The sequence below is a fragment of the Neovison vison genome, chromosome 9 (genome assembly GCF_020171115.1).
Source record: "Neovison vison isolate M4711 chromosome 9, ASM_NN_V1, whole genome shotgun sequence".
Classification (NCBI taxonomy): Eukaryota; Metazoa; Chordata; class Mammalia; order Carnivora; family Mustelidae; genus Neogale; species Neogale vison.
In genome coordinates, this window is record NC_058099.1 from 20053244 (window position 1) to 20077533 (window position 24290).

The 24290-nt window shown below is 49.1% G+C and overlaps 1 protein-coding gene across 1 annotated transcript; it reads right to left on the reverse strand.

Annotated features, from left to right (window-relative positions):
- Positions 1–1113: 1113 nt before the first annotated feature.
- Positions 1114–20351, reverse strand: BSPRY (B-box and SPRY domain containing). The gene is made up of 6 exons (XM_044264129.1): positions 20175–20351; positions 16565–16663; positions 7777–8007; positions 6641–6666; positions 3181–3305; positions 1114–1971 (listed from the first exon to the last, which is right to left on the reverse strand). The coding sequence occupies exons 1-6, from the start codon at positions 20349–20351 to the stop codon at positions 1445–1447; spliced, it is 1185 nt and encodes a 394-aa protein (XP_044120064.1). The 3' UTR covers positions 1114–1444.
- Between the last annotated feature and the right edge of the window lie 3939 nt (positions 20352–24290).

Consider the following 24290-nt stretch of genomic DNA (forward strand, 5'->3'; position numbering starts at 1 on the left):
AGGAGAGCACAGGGAACAGGGACCGGAGTTTGAGGTCGCAGGTGGGGGGAATGACTGGAGACCCAAGACGCAGGCTGGGTTTTAAAAATTCCGTATCACTTCCTGCCTCTCCCCTCTTCACACTCCCATCCTCTCACACCTGCTTGGTGTTTACCAGACTCTTCTATTCCTTGCCTACTGCCAGGCACATACACTGTGTTGTGTTCTGGTACTAGCAGCCAGGGAGGGCTCCGGAGTGGCCCCGAACTTCAGTGACATTCAGTGGGCAGAGGAGTAAGACACATTCCTGGCAGGAGGGCCATGAACTACAGACTGAGGGTGCCCGAGTTAGATGGGCAGTTTGGGGAACAAGGCATGAGGGAGGCCTTCAGGTGCCGAGTAAAAAGATGGGCTTTGACCCAGGTTTCTGGGCAGAGACTGCGCCCACGTGAGGGCAGGGAGGCTTTTCTCAGACTTGGCCATACTTCCGGGTCTCTCTTCCTTGGGTTTGGTGCAAAGCCCAGGTGACATTAATTCCCAAGTACCGGGCAGTGAGGACGTGGGTTGTGAGCTGAGCTGTCACAGCTGCAAGGGCCTCAGAAGTCATCTCAACCAAAAAAGCTGCCATTCCGTCTGTGGACTGGATTTGATCTACCCAGTGTTTGGAGTAAATTATTGATCAAACTGAAGCAAACTGGGGAGGGCTCTGACACTGATCTTTGAGCCCAGGGACCTGAATTTGTAGGTAAGATTGCCTTTGTTCCTAGATAAAACAGGAATGGTGAGGACCACTGTTGTAATGTGACCTCATAGAGCAGGAAGGGGCTTGCCCTGGTTCCAGCAATGCAGGGCCCAGAACCGTCTTAAGGCTCGTCCGGCTGGGTGTGCTGCGCTGGGCAGGCGGAAGAGGGTGAGGAAGGGCTCTCTTTCCTAGCCGTTGCATTTCTTAAGATGTGAGCTAACACTTGGGGGATTTTTGCGATCACCCACAGAGGACATGGAAGACACTCAATCTTTACTAAAGTACATGTTCCCTACGTCGGGCCCTCCTACTCCGTCAGCTGTGTGGGGCCTGAAGGCCTCACCCCAGGTCGCCCTGCGGTGCCTCTCAAAAGACTCTACCACACACCCAGGCACCTTTCATCCAGCTGTTCGCTCGCCAAATATTTATTGCACAACCGGTAGGCACTGGACCCCGTGCTGGATACCAGACACGACGCAGTGAACAAGATGCCCTCAGAGGAGCAAATGCCTGGTGGATTTGGGAGCCCAAGGCCCAGGGGGTAGCAGGCTCCCCACAGATAGCCAGCAGGTCCCTGCTGAAGCCAGACCTGAAACAGGACAGAACCCTCCCCCTCCGCAAGCGGCCCCCTGGGCAGAGGCAACATCTGGGGAAGAGACCACTGGGTAGGAACACGGCCTGGAGGCATGGCGGGGGCTAGACCAGGGAGCCAGCGGCCATGGGTCAGCGAACGATGGAAATGGTCTGGTCGGCCACCGCGAAGACAGGGAAGAGGGGCCCCGAGAAGGGCGCGCGGTGGGCATGGAGCACCGTGCCCGAGGCCGGCTCGTAGAAGAGCAGTTCCTGCGCCTGCAAGTCTAGAAGCACGCCCAGCTGGCTGGGGCAGCGCAGCAGCCCCAGGGGCTCGTGCTGCCCGTCATGTGAGAAACGGAACTCCTGGTCGTAGCGGGAGAAGACCCAGGAGAAGGTGTTGTGGCCCAGACGAGAGTCACTGCCGGAGCCCTTGCGGGGCAGCTGGCCCAGGGCCACACCCACCTTATAGGCGCAGCTGTTCTGGACGTTCACCATCCAGGTGTGCAGCCCAGCCTGGAAGGACGTGGCCGCGAGGGCATTGGGCCAGTGGTCAAAGCGCTCGGGGGCATCTGCACAGGCCTTGGACTTTTTGGCGTTGAAGGTCAGGGTCCTTCGATCATCTGACAGTTGCAGGAAGGGGCTGACGGTCCTCTCGTCGATACGCACGTCCTCCGTGCCTGCCAGGAAGAAGTCTCCGAGTCACCCAAGGCCCACCCTCAGCCCTAACCCGGCCCTATCAGGCTGCAAAGGGCTTCCTCCCTACTCCCTGGCAGTGAGCTACCTCGCACAAGCCACTTCCTCTCTCTGAGCCCCAGTCCCCTCATCTGTAAAATGGGAATCAGTCAGACTTACCACAGGGTGGGCGTGAGGATCTGAAGTGCCGAGCATTAGTAAGTGCTCACCGGGTTATGGCCATGATGATAGTTTCTTACTAGTCTGAGACCCTCATGTGTAAATTCGACAGAGGGCCCAGAGGGAAGCAAATTGCCCACCAACACTCCTAGTTGGTGGCAGGGCAGAATGAAGACCCGGCATTTTGTTCCCATATCCAGCAGCCAGCACTGATCAGAGCGCATTCCCATTGAGCCTCTCTGCGGCCCCCAGATGGGATCTGTCCCTGGGGCACGGCCCCTGGGAGCTAGGAAGCATCAGATCTGTACTTTGCAACAACTCACGAAATGGGACTGCTGGCAAATCAGGCACTCTCTGATAAGAGAATCCAGAGTGCGAGCTAGAGCTTGAACTCAACATTGAAGGCTAACACACAAGGGAGGAGGGCTAAAAATCGAGGAACAAGTCAACCCATGACCCTAACCTCTCTGTGAATTGTGCAAACCCTCCAACCAGGGGCACAGAAGCTGCCACCTAGCTTGGGGGCTTCTGCTTGGAGAACTTCCGCACTGAGTGGGAATCCCTGCAGGGAGAAGGGTGGGCCGCATTCAGCCCCATGGCCTTAGCACACAGCACAGGGCCAGGCCACAGCCGGCCTGAGTCAGTGTCTGGTGAGGGAGTAAGTGAGGCAAACCTAGGCAGCTCAATTCTCACTCCACATGCCCTCCAGCACTTGTACCTTCTTAAAGAGAAACTCGGTTTCCAAGAAATAATACCAAGCTGTCCCATTCGGGCAGGACAGAGCTGGGACTTACACGAACCGGATTTTTCTTAGAGCCCACAGAGCAGTTTGGTCTGGACACAGGAAGGACCCAGCTGCCCCAGGCCTGTCCAGCACCTTGGCTTTACAAATGACAAGCCTCATCTAGTGTCACTGTTTGCTTTAGCTGCCGTGCCAGATGTTCTGCTCCCCGGTGTGACCCAGCAGCACACCCCAGCCAGTCAGCCAGCCACCCAGTTGTTCCCATTGGCGCTGGGCCCTAACAGTTCCTAACCTGAGAGGGACCCAAGAACTGCTGTCACCCAGAGCTGGGTAAGGAGTGGGCTCCGAATGCACTTCTCATTGAAGTTTAACTTGTCTGACTCCTGGGGATCCAAAATGCCCTCTGCTTCCTCGGTCCTTGTGGAGGGGAGAAAAACAAAACAAAAAACAGGTTCAGGAAGGTTCTGGAAATGGATCTGGATCAATATAGGATGATGGGAAAGGGACAGAAGTAAAATCATCTTCCCATGAGGGTGATACCAAGATTGGCAGCCAGGCCGCACACAAGAGCCCCCTAAAAGGAGGCCTGAGCTAAACAGGAAGCTAGGCTTTCCCCTTGTGCCCCACCCCCCGCCGGGGCCTTAATTCCAGTGAGGCAGACAATTTCCAGGGAGGTAAATACTTGGTGCCAGTATTAGAACTTGGAGTTGGTCCACTCTGTGGGAGAAACAATCTGCTGGGTCTCTAGGTTAGCAGCAGAGCAGGGACGGGACCTGAGCCACTCATGCACCGGCCTTTCCTCCCCCCGTCCTATGTGGAGAAAACCTTGCCTCCTTCCAAAACCTACTGCAGCAAAACCTACTGGTTCAGTAAGAAGGTACAGCCACTCCTCTGCTCTTAAAATGCAAATATCCTTGAGGGATCCCACAAGAAGGGACTATGAGTTATCATCCGAACCATAAATTGGTTCCAGTGCTTTGCTCCCAATAGCCACCTCTCCTCAGCTCATAGGGGCACTAGGTTGGGCTGGAGGAAATATAGGAACAGAAGATGCCTAGGAGGGGAGAATGACCATTTATTAAGTATCCAGTTCCCTCTGTAGAATCTCGCATAATCTTTGCTGTAACCTGGGAGAGGGCTGTTATCCCATTTGACAGGAAAGAAGAGATTCAAAGAAAGCACTCAGCTAAAAAGGGGAGCTGCGTTCAAGTCCTGACTCCAGGCAAAAACAGAACAAATCCAGCCTGGCATCCAGGCACTGTTCAACATAATTTTCCCCTTGATTTAAAATGAAAATGATCAAAGGGGTATAGGGCAAAATAAGGGTTTGCCAAGGAGCTTTGCAGATCTCTGAACTGGGTTCTGAGAGCACACTCTTCCCCTAATTTCCTGACTCTGCCCATAATGAAGGAGCAGGGAGAGAGAGTGGGTCACATCTCATGGATGCAAGCCCTTTGCAAGACTGCCAGTGGCTGGCCTGGATTGGGAAGTGCAAGGTGAAGAGAGCCCTAGAAACGCTGAGAGCAGGCTCTAGTAACAAAGGCTCTTTGTGGTCAGGGCAAGAGAGGGTCTGTTGCCACTTTCTCGAAGCACTGCATCTGGGGTTGGAGGAGCCCCAGCCATCAGGCGGGGAGGAAAGAAGAACGCATGTTGGCAGTGCTGAGTCAAGCCAAGGCAAATCTGAGGCCAGTTGCAGACGCTGGGGTCTAGACAACCAGCTGGTCCAGCACCTCATGGATCAGAAGGGAAAACTCCTGGGGATGCCTGGGTGGCTCAGTCGGGTAAGCATCTGCCTTCGGCTCAGGTTATGATCCCAGAGTCCTGGGATCGAATCCTGCATCTGGCTCCCTGCTTGGCAGGGAAGCCTGCTTCTCCCTCTGCCTGCCGCTCCCCCTGCTTGTGCTCTCACTCCTGCTCTCTCTGACAATTAAAATCTTTTTTTTTTTAAGTATTTTGTCGTTATTGTTATTTTAAAAGGCTAAGGAATAAATTCCAGATTAAATCAGGAATTCCAGATGGATCAGGAAACAAAAAACATAAAACAAAAACCACACCAAACATCGTTAAGAACTTTGCAGGCACAAGTGGCAACATTTGAATATGGACTGTATATTAGATAATAGTATCACATCAACAGTAATTTCCTGAGCTTAATAGTGACACTATAGTTATGTAAGAGATGGTCTTTGTTCTTGAAAGAAAGATGCTGAAGTATTTAGACCTAAAAAGTCACTTTCTGCAACTTACTCTCAAATAGGGTAGAAACATTAAGTGCCACATATTCATTTGTTAAATAAATAAGAAGGAAGAGACAAAAAGACCAAGAAAGAGAGCAGATGTGGCAAAATACTAACAATTAGAATTTCTAGGTGAAACTCCTTATACTATTTTCCAATTTTTCTCTACATTTGAAACATACCAAAATACCAAAATAAAAAAAAACTTAAAGATTAAGTTTTGTTTTTTCTTTTCCAAAAACCAGAACAGCTTAAAATTGAAAACAGGATGGTTTTAGAGGAAGATGAAGAAGATAAAGGAGAAAGAGAAGACTAGCAGAAGTGTGGAAAGATTAAGAGGGGAAAAGTAGGAATAAGCCAAGCTTTTAAAGGAATCCATAAAATAAAGCTGGGGGCATCCACACCGGGGGAGCCTTCACAGACTTGCCAAAGAGTGAGGTGAATCTATACATACTGACACGGAGAGATTCCAAGAGAGCCTGATAAGTTATAGAGCAGTAAGCAGTAAAACAATCCCTAGTGTGTTAAAAAATATATATATATTTTAGAGGTCGACAGGTCCAATCACACTCTCCCGTGACCCTGTTTACATAGGGAAGTCCCACAAGATACATCACTGACTGTTAAAGCTGATCACCTCCAGGGAATGGGATTGGAAAGGGAATGGGGGGAAAAAAAAAAATCTCCTAAGTTATCTCTACGCCCAGTGTGGCGCTTGAACTCACAAACCTGAGACCAAGAGTCACATGCTCTACCCACTGAGCCAGCCAGGAGCCCCAAGACAATTTAAATTTTCAGTGGTTTTATACTGATGGCATTGTTTTCTCTTGCTCCCATGCACATGTATTACTGTTGAAATTTAAGTATAAAAACAGCTAAGAAGAATGGGCTGAGCTCCCCAGATATAGCTCTGAAATCTCTCACAGAAGCTGCAAGAATTTAATTTCTTTGCCTGGCAAATTACATCCTCTTGGCCACTTCCTCGGGCTCTTGGCTCCCAGCCTCTCAGGACCTGGGAGAGCCTGGTGAAGTGCTTTTATTACTGCTTCATTAAAATGCAAACTGTGAGCGGTGGTAATGCACACCTAGGTTTCAAAGATTCTTTTCTCAGGGAAAGGGGGACTGAGGCAGAGAAGAGGGTGATGGGACAGGTGTGGGGTGTGGGTCTGCGCCCCAGCCTTTCTTTGAGCCTCAGTATTTTCATCTGTAGATGGGGAGGAGGTGTAAAACACTCCAACAGGGGGACTGGAGATTTTGTAGCAGGATAACATTTCAGAAAGCCCTTTTGCTAAGTGTTTCTTTTATGACCCCGGCCCGGGGATCTAAAGCAGGTCTCCAAGTTAGGCACAGGAAGACCCTCGTCCAGGGAGCATGGCTCTGGGACAGGCGCGCAGCCAGACAGCACACAGTGGGCTTTCTCCCCAGACGAGCAGGGCCTGAATGCCACGGACTAGTTACAGGCCTGAGGGCAACGGTCTGCACGTCTGCCCAGGCAAATGACGGGGCCATACTCACCTCTCAAAAATCTCCTGCTCCTTCTGCTGTAAGAAAAGAAAACAGAGTCAGGCAGGGGACCAGGAACTCAGCAGGAAGTCAAGACTTAAGTATGTCCGACTGGCAAGGAGAGTGCCATGTGGGCAATCTCTGGGACAAAGCATTCTGTTTCTGCTTTAATAGGGGCTCTTCACACAGCTCTCCCTGCACACTGGGAATGGATCATCACCTGGATTACTGGCTCCCATACCCCGGGGCATCCTGCGGTTCCCTCACAGGACCCCATATTTACCAACTCCTCGCCACCCCCGCAGACTGCCAGCTCTGGGATGGCTGGGACGCTTACTGATTCTTCTCCTGCGACTGCCCCAGTTTGGGACAGAATGTGCTCTGACGTGGAAGCTGTGGGAGCCGGTGAAGGCACAATCCAGGGCAGCGATGGAAACTGCCCTACTTGAATGGCAGAACAGCTCTGTTGTTCCACATTCTGATTTCTCTGCTGGCATATTTCCTCACACGTCAGACTGTCCCGTTAAAACCGCAAGCATCTGCATCTCTATAGAAAGTACTCTGCAGGGATATGTACCAAAGTATGACCCACGGTCGTTTCTGGGCAGTCCGATTAGGGATCCCCAGGCTTCTTCCTTCCTCCGCTTCTGAGCCCTGTCTCTAGCTCCCCATTTCCTTCAACGTAGCGGCTCCTCTTTACCTGTCAGGCACCAGCTTCGAAGTTACTTCATTCAGGAAGCTGCCCCTCACCCCTGCCACCCGCAAGCCTGGACTGCGGGGTCTCTGGCTCCCAGTGATGTCTTCTACCAGAACACATAACCCTCCGTTATCAGTTTAGGCATTCTACTTCGGAAGGCTGTGAGGCGCTAACAGCTGTATCCTGTCACCCCACCCCAGGGCACAACGGCTCATAGTAGACACTCAGAAAATATTTGCTCACTATTGGAAGAATGGTTAGCAGGTGCCAAAAAAAAAAAAAATCCATTTAGTTTTTTTTAAATCCATTTAGTTTTATTCCCCTTTTTATTTCCTTGCCTCATCCCTGCTCTGAATTATCCTTATCCACCCAACTCCTACCAATACACATTCTGGATGTTTTAGACTTCAGGGTGTCTGGTCCACTGGCTGTGTCCTCACTCCTGACTTACAATCAGCTGGAGGTCATCCAGATGGGTGAGCATGGCCACCAGGCTAGTCCGGATGCTGTCGAGCTTCTGCAGCGCCTCAGTCCAGTGGACTCGCTGTGTCAGGATGCTCTGGTGGGCCCGCTCCTCTTCACCATGCACCTGTTCCAGCAACCGCTGCTCCTCGCTCTCACACAAACTCCTCACCACACCTAGCCTCTGGATGACCAGTTCCCGCGCCGCGCTGGCCGTGCTCTGGTGAGGGATAACACAGGGAATCGGGTCCTAGCCAAGCCCCAGTCAAGATTAAGAGGATCTGGGCTCAGTAGGAAGGAGTGCTGGGATTGATTAGCCATGTCTGGCACAGGCACAGTCGTGGAAGGAACAGTGCTTATGCCATCCCAGCCTTAAGAGTTCCCAGATATGGAAGAGAGGAAAAAATGAAATAGGAGGAAACCAGAGAGGGACACAAACCATAAGAGACTCTTAATCTGGGCGCCTGGGTGGCTCAGTGGGTTAAGCCGCTGCCTTCGGCTCAGGTCATGATCTCAGGGTCCTGGGATCTAGCCCCGCATCGGGCTCTCTGCTTGACAGGGAGCCTGCTTCCTCCTCTCTCTCTCTCTGCCTGCCTCTCTGCCTATTTGTGATCTCTCTCTGTCAAATAAATAAAAAAAAAAAAAAAAGAGAGAGACTCTTAATCTCAGGAGACAAACTGAGGGTGGCTGGAGTGGAGGGTGGTAGGAGGGATGGGGTGGCTGGGTGATGGACATTGGGGAGGGTATGTGCTATGGTGAGTGCTGTGAATTGTGTGAGACTGATGAATCACAGACCTGTACCCCTGGGGCAAATAATACATTATCTGTTAATTTAAAAAAAAAGAAGAAGAAGTTATACCTTCTCAAAAAAAAAAAAAAAAAAAGAAAAAGAAAAAAAGGAGAGTTCCCAAATATGGTTTAGGGTAAAGAAATGTGAGATTCAGACAACCAGGTCATATCTTAGATTTAGGATCACAGAATGGAAGAGCTGGGCATGGTCTAGGGACCAACTAGAACTAATTATTTCATAGTCGAGAATACCAAGGCCAAGGGATCAAGGTCAGAGAATTAGAGAATTACAGAGTGAAAGACTCTACAAAGTCTTCCCCATCAATAGGATCCATGCCAACAGTAGTCCAGTCAATATTCTGACTATGTCTGAATGAAAAAAATCTTAAATCTGTCCATTCTAATGGCTTCCGTGGTAGTGGTAAACTTCTTATTCATGCCGGAGGTATGCCATCCCCTTCGGGTTAGCTAACATGGCCCTCCTAGTAGTCAGCACAGGGTCTAGCACACAGGAGGTCCTCAAACAGTCACTGAATGACTGAGGGGGAAGTTTCCTCTGATCAAGTAAAAAATCTCTTGGTAGCGTTCACAGGCCAAGTCAGGGACAGAGCTGGGACTAGAACCCAGCTGTTTGGACTCTCAGTCCAACAAGATTCTCTTTCCCCCAGTGCCATCTGACAATTGATCCTCCCCAAATGTTGCATGAAACACCTGCAGTCTTGCCAGACAAGGGAGAGTAGAGCAGTCTCTTTCGTGCCGAATGTTGAGGAGAGCCAACAGCTTTCTCTGTGCCTTGCCCATGCAGACCCGCTCTGTACAGTGAAGGGGTAATGACCCCTGCTTTACAAAAGAAACTGAGACGCACGATTTGCCCAGGGGACAGGAAAAGAATGAACCTAAGTGGCCTCAGTGAACCCACGAGTTAGTTCTGACTCCAACTTCAGTGTTCCCTGAGCCAACATAAAACACGAGTTAGTTAGTTAGGCTTTATTTTTTTTTTAAGATTTTATTTATTTATTTGAGAGAGAGAGAGAGCATGAGGGGGCAGAGGGAGAGGAACAAGCAGGCTCCCCACCTAGCAGGGAACCAGACATGGAACTCCATCCCAGGACCCTAAGATCATGATCTCAGTCGAAGGCAGAGGCTTAACCCACTGAGACACCCAGGTGCCACAGGAAGTTAGGCTTTAGAGACAGACAGTGCCTAGATTTAAACCTTAACTGATCCACTTACTCTATGTAGGATGCTGAACACATTACTGATCTTCCCTATGCCTCTGTTTTTTAATCTGCTAAATGAGGGTAATAATAATACCTACCTTATGAGGTTATTGTAGATTAAATGAGTTAATATATACAAAGTAAACAGAACAAAGCCCAGCACAGAAGCTAATGTTCAACAACATTAGCTATTGTTCTCTCTACCCCACCTTGCTGCTTGCCCACAGGGGTGGGTGTCCGTAGCCAAGTCTGTACTACGTCTATGAGCAGGACCAAGAACAGACCCCGGCCCAAGATGCAGCAGACACTCTCTCACTAGAAGACTGTAATCAATTTCAACACATTTCTCGACTCATTCCTGGTAAAGCGCAACAGAGAAAAAAAATAATTTCCCTTTCCAAAGATATGCCAGAATAAACTAAACAGTATCCTAAAACAAAGCACAGAAATGCTGGAAAAATAGCCCAAAGCATCCTTTTAAAAGTCAAGCTGCTCTGGCAGCTAAGTAAAGGAAATCCCCTGGAGTCCAAATGTGGAAAGGAAACTGAAAACCAGTGTAATCCAGGGCTCAGACTCTATTGCCCTGAATGCAGCTTGGCATTTATTTTAGAATTTTACACTCCTCTAAACTTAAGAGCCCAGTAAAGACAGAATTATATGGAAAAATAGACAAATTTACAGCATGATATGAAATTATAAATGCTCCCTGCCAACATTCAGTAAATATGGTAGATAAAAAAATTAGTAAGTATGGAAAAGATCTGAATGTGAAACATTTACATAAAGTGACCATGCTTTAGGGTATAGAGCAAGTTTCAACAAATTTCAAACAACTGATATGCAGACTACAATGAAGTTAAGTTAGAAATTACTGGAATAAAAAAACAATGATAATTTAAAAAGTAAAACCATACATTTGGAGATTTAAAAACCTATTTCCAATAACACATAGTAAAATAACAAATCATAATGGACATTTAAAAATACTTATAACTAAATGAAAATATCATATCACATTTGTGAGAGGTCTGCTAACAACACCTTGATGGAAATATACGGCTTAAATGCTGACCTTGAGAAAGAAGACAGACTACATTTAATAGACTGTGTTCAGCTGAGGGAGTTAAATAACAATGGCATATATCCCCACCCCCAAAAAAATCAGAAGGAAAAAAATTATAAAGATAAGAGGAATGGATGCCTAGGGCCGCCTTGGTGGCTCAGTCGGTTAAGCATCTGCCTTCGGCTCAGGTGGTCCTGGGCTTGGAGTCCCTCATTGGGTTCCCTACTCAGCAGGGAGGCTGCTTCTCCCTCACCCTCTGCCTGCCACTCCCCCTGCTTGTGCTTTCTCTCTTTCAAGTAAATAGTAAATAAATAAAATTTAAAAAAAAAAAAAAAAAGAGGAAAGGACACCTGGGTGGCTCAGTCAATTAAGTGTCTGTCTTTGACTTGGGTCCTGCATCAGCTCCTTGCTCAGTGGAGAGCCTGCTTCTCCCTCTGCCTGCCACTGCCCTTGCCCGTGCTCTCTCTGTCTCTTTCTCTGACAAATAAATAAATAAAATCTTAAAAAAAAAGATAAGAGGAAATAATAATGAGATTTTTTTTAAGATACAAAAGAGGGGCGCCTGGCTGTCTGAGTTGGAAGAGCATGTGACTTGATCTTGGTGTTGTGAGTTTGAGCCCCTTGGTATAGAGATCACTAGAAAAAAATAAACTTTGAAAAGAGATACAAAAGAGAGGATCAACATACTAAAAGCTGGTTCTTTGAGAAGACTAACGAAATAGACAAGCCAGTGGCAGCTTTAATCAAGATTAAGAAAAACTTAGGGGGGCACCTGGGTGACTTAGTTGATTAAGCTTCTGCCTTGGGTTCAGGTCATGATCTTAGGGTCCTGGGATCGAGCCCCACCTCAGGCTCCCTGCTCAGGGGGAGCCTGATTCTCCTTCTCTCCCCTACCCCACTCCCCACTTGTACTTTCTCTCTCTCTTAAATAAATATCTAAAAAAAAAAAAAAAAGATTAAGAACAACGTTATGCCATTAAATTTTAAAATAGACAAAATACATAATTTATCTAGAAAAAATTACTAAAACCAAAGAAAAAGAAAGAACCCTTTAGTCATGGTGGGAAATGAATCAGTAGTTAAAATTCACCTGCAAAGGGGTGCCTGGGTGGCTCAGTGGGTTAAAGCCTCTGCCTTCAGCTCGGGTCATGATCCCAGCGTCCTGGGATCGAGCCCCTCATCGGGCTCTCTGCTCAGTGGGGAGCCTGCTTCCTCCCCTCTCTCTGCCTGCCTCTCTGCCTACTTATGATCTCTGTGTCAAATATATAAATAAAATCTTTAAAAAAAAAATCCACCTGCAAAAATAACACCATCCCAGCTAGTTTCACAAAAGGTGCCACCAAATATTCAAGGCACAGATAATTCCAGTCTTAACACAAACACCTCCAGGGGAAACAGAGAGCTCCTAACTCATTGAGTAAGATTTATAGAACCTCAACCCCAAAATCTGATAAGGACTATGCAAAAAATGAAATTCATAGGCTAATCTCACTCTTGAGTATAGACACAAAAATCCTGAAACATATACCCAAAACCCCAAACTAAGACTAGCAATCCAACCTTAGAAATTTTGTTTAAGGGACGCCTGGGTGGCGAAGTTGGTTAAACGACTGCCTCTGGCTCAGGGCGTGATCCTGGAGTCCCGGGATCGAGTCCCACATCAGGCTCCCAGCTCCATGGGGAGTCTGCTTCTCCCTCTGACCTTCTCCTCGCTCATGCTCTCTCTCACTGTCTCTCTCTCTCAAATAAATAAAAAATAAAATCTTAAAAAAAAAAAAAAAAGAAATTTTGTATAAGGGTGACACAAGGAGAAGGAGAGGAGGGAGCTCGGTGTTAAGAGGGTAGCACGAGGGACCCTTACAATGGAACTGTTCTGTATCTTGGCTGTGGGAGACATCACACGAATCTACATGAGATAAATCTGCACAGAACTAAATACACACACACACACACACAGACGAGTGCAGGTTAAACTGCTGAAACGTGCATAAGGTGGGTTGTACAGATGTTGATGTCCCAGCTATGATACTGTACTATACAGTTAGGTAACCTGTTATCATTAGGGGAACCTGGACAAAGGGCACAGGGGATATGGCTCTGTGATCATTTCTTACAACTATATGTGAATCTACAATTACCTCAAAATTTAAAGTAAAAAAAAAATACATATGATCAAGCTTACTAGAAGGAATTCAAGATGGTTTAGCATGAGAAAGTCTTATTAATGTATTGCCATGTTTGGCAATTGATTGATGGGGAATAAGCATATCTATAAACTGACCAATGGCATCATTAAGAACCTGCAGCAAACATGATAAATAATGGAAAATAGAAGCAATCAGAAGAGAACTTACACAAGCTCTGCCCATCACCTACCCACGTACCTGCATGTGCGCCCCTTGCTCTGCCTTCCGTTTCAACGCGTGAATGCCCAGGTTCTTACCTCCAGCTACCTCTCCATTTGTCTACTAGATCCCACCCCCTTGATGTACCTGAGTATCCCCCTTTCTCCTTCATCATTGTCTCCTCTCTACCAGACGATGCCTACCAGCATACACAGAATAATTTCTCCCATCTTAAAAATACCTTCTTGATCCCATACCACCCCCCTGACTATCATCCCATTTCTCAGCTTTTTTCTTACAGCAGAGCTCCTCAAGTGTTGGCTGCGCCAACTCTTCCCAATTACTCTTCTGTTCTCTCTGAAACCCACTCCGATCAGACTTCCTCTCCACCACTCTACAAGACACTCCCTCCATCATAATCTCCACTGATGAACCTGTTTTTCAATCCAATGGCCCACTCTCATTTCTCACCTTACTTAACCTCTGCAACATTTGACACCCCACCTCCCTGAAGCCTCTTATGTGGACGCAACATCTTAGCTTGACTCCTATCTCATTCGTTGCGCCTTCTTGGTCGACTTTGCTGATTCCTCCTATCCTCATCTTCCTCTTCCTCTTTTTTTTTTTTTTTTAAGATTTTATTTATTTATTTGACAGAGAGACATCACAAGTAGGCAGAGAGGCAGGCAGAGAGAGAGAGAGAGGAGGAAGCAGGCTCCCTGCTGAGCAGAGAGCCCGATGCGGGACTCGATCCCAGGACCCTGAGATCATGACCTGAGCCAAAGGCAGCGGCTTAATCCACTGAGCCACCCAGGCGCCCCCCTCTTCCTCTTTTTAATTTCAGTGTGGGGCTCCAGCTCATGACCTTCAGCTCAAGAGTCCCAGGCTCCTCTGACTGAGCCAGCCAGGCGCCCTCCTTCTATCCTTCTATCTTCTTAATGGTTAACCGTGCTCTGGAGCTCCGTCCTTGGATCCCTGCTTTTTTCTTATCTATACTTAATCACTTAGTGATCTCATCCCTTCCTGTGGTTTTCAGTTTATATCACTCTTTTATACACTCATGGAATCTGTCTTCAGCCTAGCCCTCTCCCAACTTACACATATCCAGCCACCTCTTCAACATCTTCCCTTGGATATCTCACAGGTGTCTCGAATTTAACACGTCCACATCTGAACACCTAATCTCCTCCCCTGTCAACCATCACTCTACATGTGGTCTTACCCCACCTTGGTAAATGGCTACCTCATCCTTCCAGTTCTCAAATCAAGGCATTAAAAAAAAAAAAAAAAAAAAAAAAGTTAACAGTTATCCTGCCCACCTCCCGTACTTTTCTCTCTTGCCTACATCCAATCCATCAGCAAATTCTGCTGTTTCTCCGTTCAGAATAAACACAGAATCCAGACACTTCTCACCATCACTCATGTGCAAACCACTCTTGTCTTTCACCTGGGTTATGACACCAGCTTACTAATCATTCTCCCTGCTTTTACCTATGGTCACTTCTCAACATAGTAGCTAGTCTTCCTTTTAATTTTTAATTTTTTTTAAATTTTTTAAATTTTTATTTATTTTTAAAGATCTTATTTTATTTACACGGCAGGGAGAGAGGGAGAGATAGTGAGAGGGCTAGCAGGTAGAGAGAGAGGGAGAAGCAGGTCCCCCACTGAGCAAGGTCCCCCACTGATGCGGGTTCAATCTCAAGACCCTGGGATCATGACCTGAATCGAAGGCAGACATTTAATTGACTGAGGCACCCAGGTGCCCCACTGTGTTCCTTTTTCATCTTAAGTCATATCATTTTACTGTGCACAGAAATTTCGGAAGACTTCCGACTTTACCCAAACTAAAGGCAAAGCCCCTGTGTGGCCAGCGAGGATACTATGCAGCTCCCCGCATACCCTGCCTCTCGGACGGGACGTCACCTCCTGCTGCTTTCTTTCACTCTGCCTCCAGCTCACAGGCCCCCTTGCTGCTCCTCCAGTGTGCCAGGTGCATTCCTACCTTCGGGCTTTTGCACTTGCCATTCCCTCTTTCTAGAACTTTCCCTCAGATAGCTGGTCCGTTCCCTCACCTTCTGTAAATTTTGTGCAAAGATCAACCCTTACTTAGGTCATTCCCAATCACAGCGTATGCAATCACAAACCCGGTTCCCAACAAGGACATCCCCCTTCCTGTGCTGAACTTCTCCATAAAACCTTTGACCTTCTGACATAGCATGTATTTAATTATTGGCCTTCCCCTACCCATCCACCCGCCCCGGCTAACGATGTAAGTTTCAGGAAAACAGGAATTTCCATATGTTTTGTTCACTGTGGAATCTCGAGCACAGGGCACAATGGTGCGTGGTACATGGTGGGTGCTCACAGACGTTAAACGGCGAAACGCTGTGAGTGTACCCTTTAAAGTCAGCATCTGCTACCCTTACTTCTTTTGATATTGTACTGGGGCCATAGCCAGCGCCATCAAGGCGAGAAAATAAAAAGGATGAAGAAAAAGAGTGAGAACGAGAGAGAGAGAGAGAGAGGAATGGTCATGCTAAGAGATGCAGGACTGAGCCACAGAAGAGCTGCCTGGCCTCCTGGCAGCTTCTTTCCTTCAGGTTCTTAGAGGCTTCTGTATCCTGCCAGGAAATTCCCTGTTTTTGCTCACGCTAGTTCAACTGGGTTTCATTCTACACAATCAAAAGAACCTTGACTAAGACCGTGCCAAGCCTGCACCACTGTCCATGCGGGGGAAGGAAGGATGGCATGTCCTGAAAGAAATCCACAGTCCCGACCCGTGAGGGGCATAGCTGAGAGTGAGGAGGTGGCCGTGGCAGTGGGGTCAACTGGATAAAGGATCGGCAGGGGGGGGGTCGCAGAAGGAGCACTGGCCTGGGAATCAGAAGATCCAGGCCCTGGATCTGACTCTGGCAGGAGGTTGTGGACCCAGCCCAAGTCAGTTAACCTCTAGGTGGCCCATTTCCCCATCTGTCGACAGGACTGTAACCGCCACCTACTGCATAAAGATTGTTGTAAAGAACACTCCACGTCCAAGTCCAGAGGTTATTTTCTAATTTAGGAGCTGACCACTATATACTCAGATGGTGGAAGAATGCTACCCTTCCTGATCCTTTACCCCCAAAAAAGTCCTTTTCCAGCAGTATTTGCCCCAGTGTGGTACCAGAAATAGTCTTCTCTGCCCGTATGGTAAGAGCACAGCTCGGAGAGATGGGAAACCGACCTTCCCGGGCATCCAGCTTTGCTAGTAGCGCAGTGAGTCTGTGAGGTTGGGAAGGGATCCCAGACTGGTCCACACTCTGGAGGCTGGAATCTTATCCTAGGAGGGGTCCGGAGCATAGGAGAAGGAGAACTACCTACCACTGCTCTCTGGTTCTTCTCTGGAAGGACCTCAGCGACATACTTGGTGATGCTAGCACTCAGAATCTGCAGCCTCTCACACTGGTCCACGATCCTGTTCTGCAATGCAAAGGACACCCATGGTGTCTGGTTCCATGTTGATCCATCCACTCCATCCCACCATCCCAGTGATCTCCCCCCTCTTATCCCACCTCAGCCACTTGCACCCAGGGTCACATCCCAGACCTTGCTATTACTGAGAACTATAGCACTCTCAAATTCTTCATTTAAGGGGCCCACACCCTGCCACTTCTATCCTTCCAGATGACTAACTCTAGATTCCCCAGTCCAACCATCCTTCAGCTCAGCTGAGGCCACCCAAACGTTAGTCTTACCACTTTTTTTTTTTTTAAATTTTTATTTATTTATTTGACAGACAGAGATCACAAGTAGGCAGAGAGAGAGAGAGAGGAGGAAGCAGGCTCCCTGCTGAGCAGAGAGCCCGATGCAGGGCTCGATCCCAGGACCCTGAGATCATGACCTGAGCTGAAGGCAGAGGCTTAACCCACTGAGCCACCGAGGCACCCCTAGTCTTACCACTTTTCAGTGTCCATCACCCACTCTGTGGCTTCAGTTCCCTCCTTCTCCTAAAATCCGTGGTCCATCACCATAATCACTTTCCTGCACATGCTCTCAGCGTTCCTTCTGACCCAGCTCCCTGGCTTTCCACACCTCAGCAGAAGAACATGGCTTCTCAAACTGCCCTTCCCTAAGATGTCCCCATTCTTTATCAATCATCAACCTCCTTACCCCAACCCCACAACCTGGGGTTACTCTCCAAGCCGGCATGTATCTAATCCCTCAGTGAGTCCTATCAGCCCTGACTCAGCAGTTCCTTTTCCTCTCTCTCTCTCTCTCTCCTCTGGCCACTTCTGGTCACCTCCACTTCAATTATTCTGCCCAGACAGCCATTATCTCTCACAGGAGAGAAATTAGGTCCAGTCACGTCCCTGCTCCACACCCTCCAATTGCTCTCCAGCACACTCACAGTGAGATCAAGCATCCCACTTTAACCAAGAAGGCCCTGTCTGATGGGACTCTGCCTACTGTGCCAGTGTCACCTCCTAACACTCTCCACACTGGCCTTCTTTCTGTCCCATAAACACACCAAACTTTTTCTGACAACAGTGTCTCTGCACCTGCTGCTTCCTTTGCGGCCAGCAGTCTTCTGGATATATAAAGGGGTATAGCCGCTTATATGCAAATCCCCTCCCCCACTCCATTCAGGGTCACCTCCTCAGAAGCCCTTCCTGACCACCCCCACAGCCCATTCCCTTACTTTGCTTATTTTTCTTTCTTGCATTTATCACATTATTATTATTATTTTTTCTTTCTTGCATTTATTCTGGGTGTGTTTCCTTGTTTTGTATCTTTCCCCCCACGGCTGGAACACGAACACCATGACTTTGACTTGTTCGCTATGGGCCACTACCTAGAAGAAAGTTTCTTCTACACATAGAGGCCCTGGATAAATATTTGCTGAATGAATGAACATCCACTTCTGGGACCACAAGAGGTGCCACGGTTCACATCGGCCAGAGCTTGGGGCGACCCCCAGGGGAGCAGGGGAGACTTTTAGAAATGAAAACGCTGAAGCCCCCAGAGAGGGGCTAAGGGCCCTGCATTTCTACTCTATTTCTCCAGGTGCTTGAACGTGACTCCTTCCTAGCCAACAGCTCCTCCATGGCTTCCCCTCAGAGCTCTGCCCCTGTTCCATCTGCCAAAAGACAGCTGGGCTCCTCTTCTAGGAGACCCTTGCAAATCCTTCCCACCCCACAGTCAGGAATTCCATCTGATGCTTCTCTGCTCCAAATACTGAGTCAAAGAACAGAGCTGCTTCGAGGAAGCTGTGTTCAGCACACACCGGAGGACGAAGGAAACCCAGTGTAACTTAGAAAAAGCGACAGGACAAGAACTACGAAGGTAAGAGAGAAGTTGTGAATGCTAACCATCTTGCCCTGGGGCAAAATTTCTTTGCCACTAGAGGGATGACAGAAGGAGTATGTAAATGTTAGAAGATACTCAAAATTGGAGAAAGAGGAGAAGGAAAAAAATTCCTCCCTCCACGCAAAGAGGTGAACATACTTAGGACCTCAGTACGGTTCGGGGAAGACACCCCGGACAGAGGCATTCCGAATCAAGCACCTGCCCCGACACCCTGCCCCAGCCTTCATGCCCTTCCACCACTAGGATTCTGCTCTGGTGCAACTTTTGTGTTTTTTTTTTTAAGTTTTTATTGCATTCTCACACCCATTCACACCACTTCCTCCCTCCGCTGAACCAAGAGGTGGTTTTGTCTGACCAAGTTAATGATTCCCTTGGTCCAGTTCCTGAATATTAGAATCCTTGGAGGAGTTACCAGTCTGCTCTGGGCCTCAGTTTCCTCATCTGTAAAATGGAGGTAGGCTATCACTTCCAAAGTTTGGTCCGAATGGAGTGAGATGATGGACGTTGAAGTGCTATGGCGCTTGCAAAGTTTCCACCATTACGCAAGTTTATCACACCACATTATCTGAGCCTATTTTCCTCACTACTATGGATGATGGGTAGCGGTGACAGGTAGGACCAACCAGGAGCTTTCGGGTGTGTCACTGAGTAAGCGAATCCCTCCTGGCCAGTCAGCTAGGTGTGTTTATTACCCTACAGTCTGAGTCCCCAGGGAGAGCCCTCAGGCCTCACAGGTGGGCAGAGCACTCGGGTGAGGTGGGTGAGGTGGGGCAAACCCAGCGGCTTAATCAAATTGCAAGAAAATCCCCAGGGACCGCAACTAGGATGGAAGGAGGGAGGAAGACGCAGGGTAACTTGGACTCCCCAGTGTCAGATCAGGGGCAGGTGGTGATGAAGGTGACAGCTTGGAGGTAACTGGAGTGGAGGTGAGGAGGAACTCTAGGGGAAGAGATCCAACAAGAACCTCTTGAGATCCACCCCACCCCCTCCGTTTACCCAGGTCGAGCCAGTTTGGAGTATAGTCAAGGCCAACCCAGAAAGGGAAAAGAAATCTCCTCACCGGGAAACCTGAAGGGTGGACGGGGGAGGGGCTTTGAGCCCAGGGGCTGAGGAGAGAGGAGGGCCGGGCTTTATCTCAGGTCAGCTTCCACCAGGGCGGGACGTGGGGCACACGTCGTCCCAGGACGTGCAGCGGTCTATGGCCCAAGGCCAGGCCTGGCTCTCACCCCTCAACAGATGCAACGGAGGAAGAGTGGGCAGCTGGATCCGCCACTATGTGGTAGACTACAGAGCATTTCCCCCATTATCTTGGGTCTCTCGCACAACCACCCCAATAAATGCGCGCTATTATTGCCCTACAAATGAGGGCGCTGAGGCTCTGAGACTTACGAGACTGCGAGCGAGGTGGGGAGGAGGCGGGATTCGAACTCACGTCCCCACGACTCCAGAGGCCCCACCCTTAACTGCCTACTTCCACGGCCAGCAGCCCCCCGGGGCCTGGGCCCCGGACCTGCCGCCGGGTCCCCGCCGGGTCCCCCTCGGCGCTCCGCCACGGCGGCCCCTCCCTTCAAGAGCCTCCCCTCTCCTCCCCCAGCCCCGCCTTCCGGCGCCCCCGCCCGCTCACCCGCAGCTCTTCCGCGCGCTCCTCCGCCCGGCGGATGCGGTGGCCCCGGCAGCGGCCGCCGGGCCCCGCGCAGGCAGCGCACACGGGCCGTCGCTCGGAGCAGCAGAACCAGCTCAGAGCCTGGCTGTGCTCGGGGCACAGCGGCCCGGACGGCGGCCCCGCGCTCTCCGCAGACATGGCCGAGCGCCCCGCGCCGCGCGCTCCACCTGCCGCAGGTGACTGCGGGGCGGGGCCTCCGCGACCCCGCCCCCGGGCCCCGGCAGGCGGCGGGGCGCGCTGGCCACCCCGGCTTCCTGCCCGCCTGCCCTCGCCGTCGCCGGGTGGGCGCTCGCTGGGACTCCCGCGCGGGGTCGCCGGCCTCAGCCAGCTCTGTGATTTTTCTGCTGAATTAAGTCGCCATGTATGCGTGTTAGTTTTAGGACAACCGTAAAACACCGAGTATTGATGTGACCGTAGCAAACTTAATTGAGCACTTATTAAGCGCCAGACTTTTGGTAAGCGCCTTAAAGCGTTTTATGATGGGCTACAACAGCCCTTTTTTGACAGGCAGCTCTGGACGAGTAGCTTGCAGATAGGTTCTGGTGTTAGGCTGCCTGGGCTCAAATCCCTGCTCACAGGCAGAGCACCCTCAGTGGCCTCAGCTGTAAAATGGGGATAGCGTCGGTACCTGCCCCCACAGTCTTGTGCTGTGGCTTAAATGATTAAACAGGACCTGGAGCACACACAGCGGCTGCAATTGCTGAGCGTCTGTTAATAACGCAAGGAAAGTACTAGTATGATCCCCGTTTTTATGGAGGTTAAGTAACTTGCAGGGAGTCACAGTTGCTAATTGGCAGCAATGAGATTGGAATTCAGGCAGCTTGATTTGTAGCTAATATGGCTAATATTTTTTAATTGCATATTAAGGTCCAATGAGGAACATCTGTATTAAGCTGATTTCCCCAAAGTATTTACAGCCAAATTTTCCTCATTTGAAACTTTTAAAATAACGAGTATTGATTAAAAAAAAAAAAACTAATGCATGTTTATTGAAGAAAAGAGACTATGCAGATAAACACATCGATGTAACACCCATCCCCAGAAAAAGCCACTGCGGATAAGAGCTGGAGCTGCCCTGGGGCTTTTTTTCTTAGGATCTCGTAAATCAGTGTAAGCCCAGATTAAACCCTCTACTGGGGCTCCAGTCCAGCCAGCCTGGGCATACTGGGAGAATGCTATTTCCCAGCCCCCCAAATTCCATTTTAGAAGGTCTTGGCAGAGGCCTGAGGAGAGAACTCAGCCAAAGGGAGAGGAGGCCAGGCCTTGGGGATCAGAAGTTATTCTAAATTCACCAGGAGTGGACACTTGTGAAAGCCCAACGCTAAAGAGAAGCAGCAATGCATCCTGTAGCACTTGGGGGCCGAGGCACCTCTACCCCAAGGTCCCTCAAAGTGACAACTGCACAATCGGTAGAGAAAGATTCCCTTCTGTCAGCGCCTGCAGCTTCAGCCCCTGAGGGCTAGGGCTGCTGACAGCCCCAGAGCTCCTCCCCTTAAACTACAGGACCTGGGTCTGATCATTTAGTTCCTCTGGGCCTCAATTACCCCATCTCTAAAATGGGAGTGAGAATAGTATATACCTCTGAGGGCTGCTTCAAGAATTAAATGAGGTGTTGTCTGAAAGTGCTGAGTTTGGATGTATAGTATACAGTAGCGGCTAAAAAATGTTTTATTGTATGTGTGAGGCTTTGTAGCAGGGTTTCAGAATGTAAACAGTGTAAAGTTCTTTGGCAAGGGGAGTGCAGCATTCCTGGCATCAAAAGTCGTTTCTAGTGGGAGGGTGAAGGCTTCATACTCTCTTCTGGGGGCGGGGCTAGAAATGGGTCACCTTAACCAGCAATTGTGGTTAGAATTTTTTATTCTAAGAGCTGGGCATGGGAGGGCTCTTAAACCTTCTGGTAAGAACAGGGAAAACAGAAGTGATTTTGTGTGAAGGAAAAGAGACTGTGGAGAGCACGGGGAGGAGTAGGGGTTAAGGTCCTCAGGGAAAGCAGGGCCCCTTCACTGGGTGTGCCCCTGGAGCAGGCAGTGGCCCTCGAGGGCTGGAGTCAGGCAAGCAGGAAAGTCACCAGAAGAACTTCCAGGCAGAGGACTAGGAATTGCCAGGGGCTTAGGTGGAAAGGGATTTACTTTTATAAAGTGGGGATCATTGGTTGCTGGTTTGGTTAAGTGTCTGCCTTCAGCTCAGGTCATGATCCCAGGATCCTGGGATGGAGACCTTGCATCGGGCTCCCTGCTCAGGGGAGTCTGCTTCTCCCTCTGCCCCCCACCCCCGCCCCCACTCTCAGGCTCGCTTGTGCTCTCAAAAATAAGTAAATAAAATATTTAAAAATAAATAAATAAAGTGGAGGTCATCTGTATGCCACTCAGGACTGAAGGATCAGCCCCTTCCCTTAAATGTGCATGTGCCTGACACAAGTCCCCACCAGAAGCCTCTGGATACTCAGAAACTCCCAAAAGATGGCTCTTAGGCTTTGTCAGGCTTTGGAATCACCCAGAGTCTGGGGACTGTTGGGGAAGAGGGAAGGTTAAGCATTCACACTTCTTACCCACTAATTCTGGGGTGGAAGGAGGAATCTGCAAGTGTAGCAGTTGCCCTGAGGCTAGACCATGAATGAAGTTTCTGACTCCTCCTGGAAATGCTGTAAGGCAAGGGAGACCCTTTAGCAGGTGGTGAAATCTATTCCAGGAGTGAAGAGCAGCATTAAACTGGGGAATGTATTTCCTATTGAGAGGGTCAAAAAGTTTAAAAGCTGATGCTCTAAAGTGACCTCTGGATCCTTGGTGGGAGTTGGGAGAACTGTACTTGAACTTAAGGGCTTAGGCGGAACACCCCGAGCTGGGGACAGATAATGGACACTTTTGTTACGTTGTATTTGTTTTTAAAGATTTTATTTGTTTATTTGACAGAGATTACAAGTAGGCAGAGAGGCAGGCAGAGAGAGTTGGTGGGGGCAGGCTCCCTGCTGAGCAGAGAGCCGGAAGTGGGGCTCAATCCCAGGACTTTGGGATCACAACCTGAGCCAAAGGCAGAGGCTTAAACCCACTGAGCCACCCAGGTGCCCCTCTTTTGTTACATTTTAGTCATTCAACAGATTTATTGACTGTCTACCTATGCGCCAGGCCATATTTAAGATGCCGAGGATACAACCATAAAGAAGAACAAAGTCTACTCTCTTGAGCAAACAAAATAAACAAACTGGTCATATAATGCTGGTAAGTGAGAAAAGCTGTATGAAACATACTCGGGCATATAGACAGAGGGCTTGAGGGAGGTGCAGATCTAGAAAGAGCGATGGAGGTCGTCTCTGGGAAGAGTAGCACTACCACGGGAGAGAGCAGCCAGCAAACCGTGAGAAGGTCTGGGGAAGGAGCTCTCCTAGCAGAGGAACTAGCAAGTGCAAAATTTCTTTATGCCCCGAACCCTGCTCGTGCCTTCACCAAGGAACCATACAGAATTTGTGTTCTGAAAAGGTGCTACAAATATATAGATCCTCACAAACATGGTAGAGGAGCCTTTAGCCCCTATGTATGAGGTAGGTGGAATGTGTCTGGGACTATGTCCAGGAGGCTGTTAGGCTGCAGGCTTGAGCAGTGGGAACCTGAGCAAGGCAGAAGGGCCCACAGTGACTACTAGCTGAATGCAAACAGGCTCCGTAAGCGACCCACCTCAGGAGACCCCAAGGCCCCAGCTGACCAATGGGCTACTCACAACTGGGCCCACATTCCCATACTTCCTTGCGCCCCATTAACTGTAGCTCCCCCTCCCACCACCACCTGCCTGCTGCTCCCTGCAATGTATTCAAAAAACTTCTATCTCCTTTGTTCTGCCCTGGGTGAACCCTCTCACCACCGGCCTCCACCCAATCCGTCACCCCACAGAATGTGTTTATTTTGACAAAATTGGGACTGTCTGTACATTCTGCCCTGTAACCAGACTTCTCACTTGTCTGTTTATGCTATTTAGTTTGGGTTGTCCTTTTTTTTTTTTTTTTTTTAACTTTTTGGGTAGTGAATATTTGGGAAAGTCTGTTGAAAAGGACTGTATCTCCCTGGCCTTTACTCTCCCTCAGGTCTG

What these genes read in the sequence shown, in the direction of transcription:
- BSPRY (XM_044264129.1), bottom strand. Translation starts at nt 20,351, where the DNA reads ATGTCTGCGGAGAGCGCGGGGCCGCCGTCCGGGCCGCTGTGCCCCGAG. An exon ending in TGGATGACCTCCAGCTGATT is followed by an intron (nt 6,667 to 7,776) that starts GTAAGTCAGGAG and finishes CTTTTCTTACAG; the next exon opens with CAGAAGGAGCAGGAGATTTT. An exon ending in GAGCAGGAGATTTTTGAGAG is followed by an intron (nt 3,306 to 6,640) that starts GTGAGTATGGCC and finishes CCCCTCCACAAG; the next exon opens with GACCGAGGAAGCAGAGGGCA.